General features: G+C 40.7%; 1 protein-coding gene across 1 annotated transcript in view; it reads left to right on the top strand.

Moving 5' to 3' along the window:
• LOC139659946 (cadherin-22-like) overlaps positions 1–12,392 on the top strand; it is an 81,471-nt gene that overhangs the window by 21,888 nt on the left and 47,191 nt on the right. Inside the window, 1 exon segment of the mRNA XM_071537968.1 lies at positions 10,829–10,948. Coding sequence (XP_071394069.1) covers positions 10,829–10,948 — 120 coding nt within the window.

The following is a 12,392-nucleotide window of genomic DNA, read 5'->3' as shown; positions in this document are numbered from 1 at the left end:
AAGTGTCCTATCCTTGGCAATAAGGCTGACTTGGACACAGTGGCGTTCATTTTATGGGAATATAGGCACCTTTTCATGCTCATTAGCACTACAATGACATAGAACTCATTTGGACGTTGAATCTCAAATATTTCATGTTCACAAAGTCACTCTCCAACTATTTGTCATTTGAGAACCTCAAGGTACAATGGAGGTGGACAACATCAGTATTTTTGTTGCACCACCTGGGATTTGAACTCACAACCCTTGCCTCCGATGGCAGTTGACATAAACACTGAGCCAGTAAGTGACACCACTGAGTGACACCCTGAGGGAGTGACACCTTTCTCACAGCATGACTTTACGAGTGCTTGGCTTTAAAGCTGATGCATTTTAGACATCTTTGGTGTTCTTAATGTCCAAGAATACATTTTGCCAATGTTATGGAATCTGCTTGAACAAAGGACGCAGTGAAAAAACTTTATAATTATATTGAGCTCATTTTGTCAAAATGGTAGGCTGTAATATAATTTTCTGCTTGCTCATTTGCACCTGTCTACTACAAATGTAGGGAGAAATGCAAAACCTTCTTGCTGTGAGGGGACAATGTTAACCACAGAATTTGAACTCACAATCTTGTGCATTGCAGACCTGTGCCTTAACCACTGGACCACTGGTGTTGGTGTTTCAGAGAGGGGAAGCAAAACAAAGGGACAGCTTTTAAGACAGTCCAATTTATCAAAGTATTTGCAGCTAGACATTGTGATCTACTGTATGCTCAGTACTGTACGCTCATCATTGCAGTTACTTTTTCTGCGTTTTTGCCAAGATGTGTGCGATGTATCAACTGAACGGGACTAAAAGCCAGTGAGTTATGGCCATTTAAAGTTAGAATATTGCAATAGCGCCACCTATTGGCTAAATGCCACTAAACTTCCCATGTTAGGTTAGCAATTCTACCTAGACATGTTCACCAAATTTGGTTAAGATAGCATAAAACATTCATAAGTTATGGCCATTTTTGAAAAATAGGCCATGCCCACATCTCCGCAGCTGCGGTGCTTGGACTCCTAAAAACGTCAAATGTGTTTTCACATTTTTGTGCTAAAATGAGTCTTGAGAAGGAAGAGCAACTTTCAGCACTTATAGCACTGCAGAAAAAGAAAAAAAGAAAGGCACCACATTTGGAGGAGAGAATGGCATTGCAGAATTTGTCCTGACAAAATCAAGTCAATCAAGACATTTGAAAATGTCTGGATGTCTGAGACGGCGCAAAGACTGTCAGACTGTCTCACTGACCTGCTCGAACTTAACTAGCTTCAGTGATGGCAGCACACACCATGTCAGCACCAACATGGGAATTTTGTCTAAGACCTCAAAGACTTGTCTGGGACAGCTAAATCGTCATGTAGTGTACGCCCCGTATTGGAGGCTATGTGTGTGTATGTAATATGTGGAAAGACAATTTCTGTTACCTTGTGTTGATTGACAAAAAAACAGGTGTAAAAATCAAAGTAAACTCTTTTTGTCCTTATTCTAGAAGTCATTAAATCAAGAATAATGGACTTTATTATGGCCGATGAAATTTTACTGGTAGTGGAGAGTGCTACTCTCTACTCCAATCACTTTTCATGTTGTATTTTTTATTAATACATTTTGCACTTAGTGCTTTTATTGCTATTGTAAAAAAAAAAAAATAGTAGTTAGAAGTAGTTATTAACTACTTGTTGACTGGCTGGAGGAGCATGGTTGGTACCTGTTAAAAAGCCTCTTACATATTGCCTTGGTAGACACCTGTTAAAATGCTTAACTTAGTCATCCGCAACCCTGTAGGCAGATAAGGCCAGGAGGCTCTTGTTTCATGCCAACATTTTGGATAATAGCTAACAGGAGACAGAGATGTATTGTACTCTAACATTAAATACTTTGCATTACAGGACTATTTGATTAATGGTTGCTCGCTTAAAATCCAACAGGTCATCATCCTTCTCTTTATGGTTCGTCATCCTCTTTATTTTACAAATAGAAATGGACCCTGCATTAATGTAAATCACCTGCCATGTTAAAAGCTAATGTTGCCTTTGTCCATTTGTGAGCTGATGTTAGAGGCACTGGTCTGTCCATTTAAAATGCGGATCCTTCCCTTTTAAAATACTTCTAATTCAGCTTTGGCAAAGCCCTGTGGCCTCCTGGAAGTCTGAATAACATTAATTGATTCCACTTAAAAGTAGGTAATGCGTAAACATGCTTGGAGGAGAAGAAGCTCAAAACCTGGGAAGGGGTTGAATATTTGCTCACAGCAAGGCTTAGAAATGCTTCAGAGGTGACTGAGAAGGGTATGTCTTAAAAATGGTGCACTCAAGACTGGCAAACCCACTTTAATTAAAAGAATTACATATATGCGCATGTACTGTTATCAAGTCAGATAGGTAGGCAGATTTTGAGGTTCAGTATGCATATTTATTTATAGAACTATAATGGACATTTCTGTTAAGGCAAGAGATGACTGTGAATGTAGCATTAAGTGGAGAAGGAATAAGTATATTTCTCTCCTATTTTTGCACTGCCTGAGGCAGTGTGTCTTTCATAGAACTCATAGACCTGATCATAGGCATGTGGACCTTGAATTTCCTTTTTCCATATCAACAATGGTGTCTCCATGGTGCTGATTTGTGAATAACAGATTGAGAGGCAGCTTAAGTGGGATCAGAGTTGGGCTTTTGTTTATGTTTTGGAAAGCCTTATCATTAATATTTGAATTGGATCCATCTCTCTTCCCTTTGGTTTTGCCAAGCCAAAGCAAGGGTTTAAATATTTAGCTTTGAGTTCAGCCTAAAAAAAAATTAAAACCCACGGCAAAAAATAATGTCAAACCAGTATATTGCCGTTTTCTTTTTAAACTTATTTTTTTTTTATTTGATTATTTCTCACATCCCCTTTTACATTAAAAAATATTTCAACATAGGTTGACAGTTTTACAAGGGGTTACAATTTTTGTAGAGCTTTATATATCCGAACACTTCAACATGAAAATATGTATAAAAATAAATCAAAACAAATTGAAATAATGAAAAAATAACCAACGTAAATAACACAAACGTATCAAAACAAAACTAAACATGGGTTATATACAAGTTCACCTTACATAGACACACATATTCAGTCCAATATACATAGGAAAATATCCATATTATTTATAAAAAAAATAAAAAAAAATTACTTGTTTATTTTGTCTCACTTTAAAGAAGACACAGTAGACTACCTCAGAGCATCACCTGCAGTCCAGTTCCTTACTAAGTATATCTTCGTTCCGTTATCAATCCCAATGTTCCCCCATGGCCTCCATTAGTGGTGTCCATCTTTCTATAAAAATGTCCCTCTGTAATCTTAGCATATATGTATTTTTTTCCATTGTATAAATGGTTCTTAGAATTGTTAACCACCTCATCATAGGTGGGGAGGTCCTTTTTTAAGCCATCTTATTGTAATTGCTTTCTTTGCTGCTAATATCTGTAAGAGATACATCCTTTTCCTACTGTGAATTACATCCAGTTTCATCCCAAGAATTGCTATCAGAGGGTCTCATACTAATTCAACATCTAATACTTTGTTCACAGTGGTAAAAATGTATTTCCAAAAGTTATCTAACAATGGGCATTGCCAAAATAGTATACTGCCATTTTCTACAACACACCACACTATTATATGGTACAATTCAGTGTCTTATAAACAAGTAATGGATACATTGTGCTATTAGACATAATGTCAAAGACATGTGGTTTGGACACATTATTGAAAGGTTTGTAGCCAAAGCTAATGCCTTTGCACCACACACCTAGCTAATATTTAAGTAATGAAGACAGCTGTTTTCCAATTTGAAATCAGTATTACACACTATGTTACAACATGCATGCTATAAGGCATTCCTCACTCTGTTCATTTCTAAGTCTTAATGTCAGCTGACTAAGAAAGTAGCACAGTTCATTGGGTTTGAGCTCAGTCAGTCACTGAGGCAGACTTCCTTCCTGCCACTCAAGGGTCAGGGGACAGCGAGGGAGGGGAGGTGGGGGGTGGAGGGGCAGCTCAGTGGAGGAATCACAGCGGGGTAAAAAGTTTCCGCTGAGCTAATCCTGTGATTGATGTGGTTCCATTAGTGAGGACCTCAGGACCCCCGAGTGGCAGAGACGTGGCAGGACACGACGTCTGCGCCATAGCCTCTTAACCTCTACCTGATGCAGCTAACACTGACTGACAAGGCACAGAGCCCACAGAACAACAGACAAGCAAAAAGTAGTGTGATAACACACTTTAAGCTGGCCACTATCCTGCGCTATTATCTACTAATGACACAAACTAAGGTCACAAGATTTACAAGGCACAAAGAACAACGGACAGAGTAGAAAGTTGCATGATAGTGGTTTTAAACTGACTGCTATCCTATTATCTATCAAAGACACAATCTAATACCTGAAGTAAAGTTGCAGAAATTGACAGGCCATAAAGACCACAGAACAAAAGAGAGATAAGCACAGAGCCAGTTTTAAGATGACCAATATTGTACACTTTTATCTACTAAACAAATAATAGCAGCTTCAGAGGCTGTCTTGTGTAGTTCTGGGCATGTTATCTCTGTAAATGTCATGGCACCCCAGCTTGGTTGTTACAGTAAATCGAATCCTGTCTTTATACTTAATTTAACTTTTTTTTGGATCAATTGTTGATTTTCATGACCAATTAAATCATGAATTGATTGATTTTTATGATCCTTCAAGCATGTCCAATCAAATCACCTCTTTTCCTTCCCTTTAAAAGCAGTGTGCTCTCTACCACAGTGCGCTGACAATTTTGTGCTGGAAGAGAACAGTCCGGAGCGGTTCCTCTTCTCCCAAGAGGAAAGTGATGTCCTTGTGTGGAAGGAGCAGAATCACCTTAAATAAGCCGCTGGCGGCAGGTGATGTTAAATTAGCTTGTGAGGATATAGTACATTTCATTAATATGTGTTGCTGTGGTTCTAGGAGAACTTTTGCCCAATGTAGGAAACGGTTCAACGATAATAGGCAAAGAGCCAAACATAAATTGGTGGTGAACTGCAGGGACAGTTTAACTACAGGAAGCCAACATATGATCTACATATCATCCTTGACATGGTCTGAGAAGGTGGGCAACACAAGTGCAAATACCCATAATTGCACTGTGCTGCTTGATTGTTACTGACACACCCCCTACTGCACCTCTCCTCCCACTGTTCATGACAAGTCAGCAAACGGCTGTAGCCAAGAAGAATACCTGTGTGCCCAACAAAAATCCCACTTCGCCGGTGCAAAGCCCCGCCATCCGCCATGCGCCATCACAAAAATAAAGCCCATAATGTAGATGTAAGGCTTACACACAAAATACACAAAATAACTGACAGGGAAAACAAAACACATCCTCTCTGCATTTGTAGCAAAGCTGTATAAAGAGTCCATTTTGTGTGACCCACATTTTCAAAATGTTTTTTTCTTGAGACGCAAAAGTGATTTTGCCTGCTATCATCTTGGCAAGGGAACTACCCACATTTGGAACATGGCTTGCCTTTGTAAAACAATAGCTTAAAGGAGCCGGCTTGGAGGTACATATATGAATAAAGTTATGGCACAATGGAATAAAACCTTGAGGTAGGGGTGCACAGATCAACAAAACCTTCACAACAAGCAACACATTTCCTCTCTCTCTTTGTTTCTCTCTGCCTGTCTCCTGCCCTTTTTTTCTCCTCTCTCTCTCTCTCCCTCTCTGCATAGTGCGTATTATCTTTACAGAGAGATACTTTTCCCTCTCTGACTATGTGTAATATAATGTCTCACATCCTGAGCCCACTTGGATCACCCTTCATGCTGCTGTGGTCCAGGGAGGTTGCCCAGGAGGCTGCAAATTGCTGAAGTCACCATTAGGACAGTCCTGGCCTGTCATGCTAACTGTAGGTGAGACATTTGGAGCAGCAGGATCACAAGAGAGAGGAATGTGACAAGGCAGGAGCATCTTACAATCAATACACCCTGCCAACCACCTTTATTTATGTGACCAGTAACATCCACCGTTATACAGTCAACAATGGCGCTGGACATCATTGATTCTGACGCATCTGAAGTCTGTGTGTGTGTGTGTGTGTGTGTGTGTGTGTGTGTGTGTGTGTGTGTGTGTGTGTGTGTCTGTGTATTTGGGTTTGTGTGTGTGTGTGTGTGTGAGAGAGAGAGAGAGAGAGAGAGAGAGAGAGAGAGAATGTGTGCATCTATATCTGAGTGTGAGATGGAGATGGGCATTGGTGAAGTTGATTAAGCTTTTCACTTTTTCATGATTGGAGTGACAATAGCCGGGAGGGTTTCTGGACCAGCCAGTTGCTTGAAAGTATAGTTGAGGTTTAAAGTTGACATGCCACACTGCTCCACAATGTTGTCTACAAAACAAACAATGATCCAATCTATTAAAAAACACAGGTTAAACGGCTGATAAAGATTAGATTTATGCTCTCTGTCGGGCAGATGGAAAATATCCCTAAATCCTTGTAGAGATCTCGTAGAAGATCTCAGTAAGCAGGCCATTGGCTTTTATGACATGGCAGATTTTTCTCCCTTTTATACTTTACTCTCTCTCCCTCTATCTCTCCCTCTCTCCCTCCCCACCTCTCTCTCCTGGGGCATTTACGTGGACGAGAGAGGAATGAATCACAGTGGAAGTAGTGAAGAAATAACTTTTCATGTGAAAACACCTCAGCTTTTATGGCTTTACTAAATGATCCATAATGCGGGCGGGGAGTACTCAGTCCTGCAGATTAGGGCGGGTCGGAGCGGGAGAGAAGCTCACTGCTGCAGCCGTTAGACCCTTCCACCGAAGCCAGCTCCAGCGCTGCGCCAGCCGAGATGGGCACAAATCTCTTTTACGAGGCTGCCTCTTAAATAGCTGTCAGTCTAGTGTCTCACACGTGGCGCACTCCTCCGGCTCCCCTCTCGGTAATTGAACCATCTCTCCCAGAGTGCTGAAATGGTGTGGGAAGCCATTCCGACAGCCTGTGTTGATACCATTAAACCCAACTCATGCATAAATCTAACCCAGTAGGGGCAAATATATAGCCATCGCCCCCCACCCTACCCCCCACAGCCCAAAAGCAACCCCCCTTACTCCATTCCACAGGAAATGGCCCCAGGATTAGTTTTCATCAGAATATAATTTGTTTATTTTCTCTGTTCCAATACATACTGATACATTAGTATTCTGTGATGGTTATGGCTGCCTTCAAGGGAAATTATGCGTCGCTCAAACTTACTTTGCAACACAGGCTACTGTATGACTATGTTTGAGAAAGACTGTAACCGTCTTCTTACCTAATAATTCCATGACACTGCAATGTAAGAAGTATATTAAGCTTACCACTAAGGAATAGGCATAAAAACATTGTAATAGGCATCAAAACTTTTATTGGTAGTTTATTCACCACTGTCCTTCCTAGTGAGATTGATGGCTAATTTTAAGTGTAGGGCTGCAACTAACGATTATTTTCATTGTCGATTAATCTGTCGATTATTTTCTCGATTAATCGATTAGTTGTTTGGTCTATAAAATGTCAGAAAATGGTGAAAAATGTGGATCAGTGTTTCCCAAAGCCCAAGATGACGTCCTCAAATGTCTTGTTTTGTCCACAACCAAAAGATATTCAGTTTACTGTCATAGAGGAGTAAAGAAACCAGAAAATATTCACATTTAAGAAGCTGGAATCAGAGAATTTTGACTTATTTTTCTTAAAAAATTACTCAAACCGATTAATCGATTATCAAAATAGATGGCGATTAATTTAATAGTTGACAACTAATCGATTAATCAATTAATCGTTGCAGCTCTATTTAAGTGCCACAAAGAGGAGTTAACATAATAACTGCAAACAAATACGAATAGAAAAAACAATTGTTAAATAGAAATGGAAAATAATGTGTAATAACCAGCTGCTTTCCCTCTCATTCAGCTTTTCATTATCTTCCAGGAATTTTGCTCCAGTCGAGGATTAAAGGAATAACTAAGCCACTTCCTAGTTAGATCATGCAGCCCAGTCTAGGCCTCCATGGTGAGGCAACGGACTGGAAGCAACACTGACAAAGACAGTTGGTCTCTTGAATGCACTTCTGTGTTCATCAAAGCTTGCACTCACTGAAAGATGCTTATTTCACACTTCATGGTTTAATATTATGGACACTCTAATATGATAGTTTGCAGTGACAAGCATAGTTGTGGGGGATCTAATTTGCAACATACAATTATTACACTGAAAATTAGCACAGTAATTAATATTTTCTTTTGATATTGTTTTCCTCTCCTAGAAGATCAATGATTTAAAGATATACATGGATGCATATTTTATGGAGAGAGCTTTTTATCAGCTTCACCCAAAATAGGGTTACTTGAGGCAGAGGATGCCTGGATTGTTAGTCATCCGAGAAAGTTTGTTCACTGCAAGAAATGTTATAAAGAAAAATATCTATTTGTTCAGAAAAGAAAAAATAAATAAATATGCTGTTTATCATTATAGCAAACAACAAAATAATTGCTGCCATGCCTACTGTCTCATCTGAGAGTAATTTGTGATTCAGGTTTTATTTAGCAAGAGAAAAACAACTTTAGATAATTAATTTTGTGAGCTTTTCTTTATTAGACATACTTCTCCCATTACAGCAATATGCATTACGTTTTCCAATCTGGGAAAGTCAATAATTTTTATTGAATTCCCACAAGTCCATCACCGGAAGAATCTGCTTAAGAGAGACGCCAACTACGCCAACAGATAAGTAATGACTTCTCCCACTGAAACAGCCAGGGCTTTAATAAGAGCCCAAGCACCAAAGTCACTGCTTCCTTTCTCTTTTTAATATAAACACAATAAAATAGCATTTGCATTTATATAGTTCTTCCAAGCCGTCTGACGTCGCTGCCAGCCAGTACCCAGAAACAGCTGAACGTCAAGCTGATTGGTACCTGGGGAAAATTAAGATAAGGGAGTAATCCCATGGAAGGAAATGGCTTTGTTGGACCCACAGCGGTAGGGCCAACCAGGTAGGCAGAATTAGCAAACCCCTGCCTGTCCCCAGTAATGAAAACAGCTAGCCCCTATATGGCCTTCTGTTTTCAATACGATAAGACCGGTATCTCACTGATCTTCCAACTGGGATGCAGCGTATCTTGATCTTCTAAGGATCAGGCAGGTGTGTACTTTTGCATATTTGGATGAGATAATGACTGTATTATACAACACTGAGCGTACATTAAAAACTCATTCTAACCTAGCTATATGCACTGCTTTGAATCCAGCGGGAGTTTACATTTTGCACTATCAAGATTTAACTGAGAGCTACACAAGGTTGCTGAAAACAGAATCCATGATGTGATAACTGTGCTATTGGACATGGAAACATTCAGAAATTGTTCACTTATTTCTTAGCACACTTGCTTTTGTTTCACCGCATGGAACATCACACACTGCTTCGATACTCTGATACTTGCCCCATTGCTAGTTCAGAACAGCTGCATAAAAGCTAATCCTCAATTAGCTTCACTAGCATCATAGGCCAAGGAGAGTACTGCATCATCTGCTAGCTATGTTAGCATGCAAACAAGGCAGCTCCCAGCAAGATCCAGGAGGAACAAAAAGGGTGCTATTGGCGACAGCAGCGGGATAGTGATCTGAGCTGTCTGTGGTAATGGCCGGGTGGCTTTAATGATAATCCACTGCCCTCTCCCTCCCTGTCCCCCTTGGGAGCTCCATTGGATGACAGGAAACAAACAGTGCTCTGACACTTCCCGCTAATTAGCATCATTAGCATACGGCCATTATGTGGCTGGACAGTAGCATGACAGGGCTCTGAGAAAGGCTACAGCGGTGACCTTTGGTGGACAACACCAGCTGTCAGTAATTACCTATAGCCTTGGCTGGGGGGACGCAGACAAAGACTGACTCCTCGTCCTTGAGGACCCTTTGCAGCCAGGAATCTTTCTGTTTCTTCCTTTCTTTTTTCCCTTCTCCCTTTCACTATAAGGTGTAATTATTTATAGAAAGGGAAAAAAAGAACATGCTCAGATGCTAAAAGGCTAGTCTGTGGTTGGTTCTTACCCCGAAAATGTAGAGCCATTAAGCCTCATGGGCTTTAGGCTGAGCTTTAACTAAAATGTGTAACTAAATAGAAAGATGTGCCTGCGTATTGGGTGCCAGAGGCTTGCCTATGCACACTGTTGACAAATAACACAGAACACTGGGTGGGGAATAATGACTTAACAAATATTGCTGCCCACAAATCCTGAATTTAAGGCTTCCCGTGGAAATGATTTTATTCCCTCCCTAAGTGCCAGTGATCACCAATAATTGTTTGTTGTTGTAGATTTCATGCGCTTTAATCAGTCTTTGAAGATAGAGATGTTAAATGACTTCATGTTCCCTTTCATCTCCTGAGCACAGCTTGTGTGCCTATGAGAGGCAGAACAACTGTGTGCAATGGCGTAGTGGAAAGGTAATTTGAAACATCAAAAAATTTGTTTGGAAAATTATGTACATAGAGATGAAATAGTTCTTCAGTGCGGTGGTACCCTAATGTATTAACCTCCCTCTCCCAAGTATAATCACAGACAAGTATGCATGAATGTGCACACACACACACTCACAAAAACTCCAAACACCCACTTCCTCACATTCGCCTTTCCCTTCATACACAAACTGTTCCTCTTTCTGTTCGATTCTACCTCACGTTGTGGGATTCCAGCACTTGTCTGAAGTTTTCCCAGTGGTCAGGCTCAGAAGTTTATTCTCTCTCTGACATGATGTTCTTGCTTTCAACAGGAACGTCCGTGATGAAGGTCACTGCGTCGGATGCTGACGACCCTACATACGGCAGCAGTGCCAGAGTGGTGTACAGCGTGCTGGATGGAGAGAAGTTTTTCACTGTAGACAGACACACAGGTAAGATAGATCAAGGCCACCTACTCAGCATTAATGTTTTTGTTGGATTTTTCTTCTGCTTCTTTTTTTTTTTTTTTTTTTTCTCAGATTTCTCAGAATTTTTCTCAGATTCCCTACTCAGAGCATATTTGATCTTCCTACATTACAGCTATTACATAGACTTTTGAAATTCCAAAGTGTTTGACTGTGACACACAAAGTTGACGGCGAAGATGTACAAGCAGGAAGTGAGGCCGAATTTTTATATGCTTAAAGCTAGAGCAACCAGACACACAAATGTTTGGAATGTGTCCCAGGTGTGTCAGACCACATATGGTTGTGCTTCATAGCACCACCATCAGGTAAAAATTGTAACAAACCTAAACGCTAGAGCAATCAAACTTGTCAAAAGTGTGTCAGATCACATTTTGTCATGCTCTGTAATGTTTCTGCGAAGCAAATTGCCAATTTTGCAAATTGTGATAATTCAGGCATCAACACATGTGTGTTTGGTCCATGAGCTCGGGCCCTGCTAAAGGCTGCTTGCAGCTATACTCTCTTTATCTCTCCCTTTCTCCCAATGTTTCCTGTCTTAGCTTCATTATGGTATTCCGCACTGACAGTGAGTACAGGGACAATATACACACAACTAACCAAAAGATTGTGGACATTGCCATGCCACATACATCCACCCACATACACACATTAATATCCATTAATAAGGGTTAAATGCCTTGTTCAGGGGGACTTCGGCACTGTAAAGCACCATAGGTTTGATCGCAAATGCAGTTACTTTTGCACTTTGTGTGCTATTTACTAGCGTCAACAAATATTTAAACTCATTATTAATTTTCACAAATATGCTCATAACAAGGACAGTTAAATCTCTAGAGGGTCATACTGCCTATTCCACCAGATGCAGATTCTCTCTCTCTCCCCACTCAACATATATTGGAGAATTCCCTGCTGGTCTGGGGGATAGGAGGGATATGGCCTGAACCGCGGTCTCTCAGGCGTAGCCTAGCATTGGTGTTGCCTGCAAATGGCCCCCTGGGAAAAGCACTAAACTTTTAATGATTCCTTTTTTGGTCTCCACCACTTTGATTTGGTCGGCCCGGGTGCCTGGATGATAAATGGCTCTGCCTTGGTGGGGCTAGCCAGGAGACTGGAAGGTTCGTTCCAGCTTCTGTCTCACGACCCCCATCCCACCCGCCCCCTTCCCCGTTTCGTAGGCGGATGGGCCAGCCTAATAGGTGCGAGTCAAGAAGGTCAACATGGAGAGGAGACAGAACAGCTGTGAAATCCGCCTCATTAATATCACCCTCAGTCACCCTGACAACAAACTGAACAGCAAGTCACTGTCTTTTTTAGTCTTTTCAGCCATGCTGGAATTGTCTGAAGGTGTTTTTGAGTAGCTGAGTCAAAGGTGCGGCTATATGAGACCTTCAGCAGGAACATTTCCTTTT

Source organism: Centroberyx affinis, unplaced genomic scaffold (assembly GCF_046629955.1).
Source record: "Centroberyx affinis isolate AG114_WGS23_722 - 3 ecotype Tasmania unplaced genomic scaffold, CSIRO-AGI_Caff_v1 ptg003168l_1, whole genome shotgun sequence".
In the NCBI taxonomy this organism is placed as follows: domain Eukaryota; kingdom Metazoa; phylum Chordata; class Actinopteri; order Beryciformes; family Berycidae; genus Centroberyx; species Centroberyx affinis.
The sequence above is the reverse complement of the archived record's forward strand: the minus strand, read 5'-3'. Positions and strand labels throughout refer to the sequence as shown.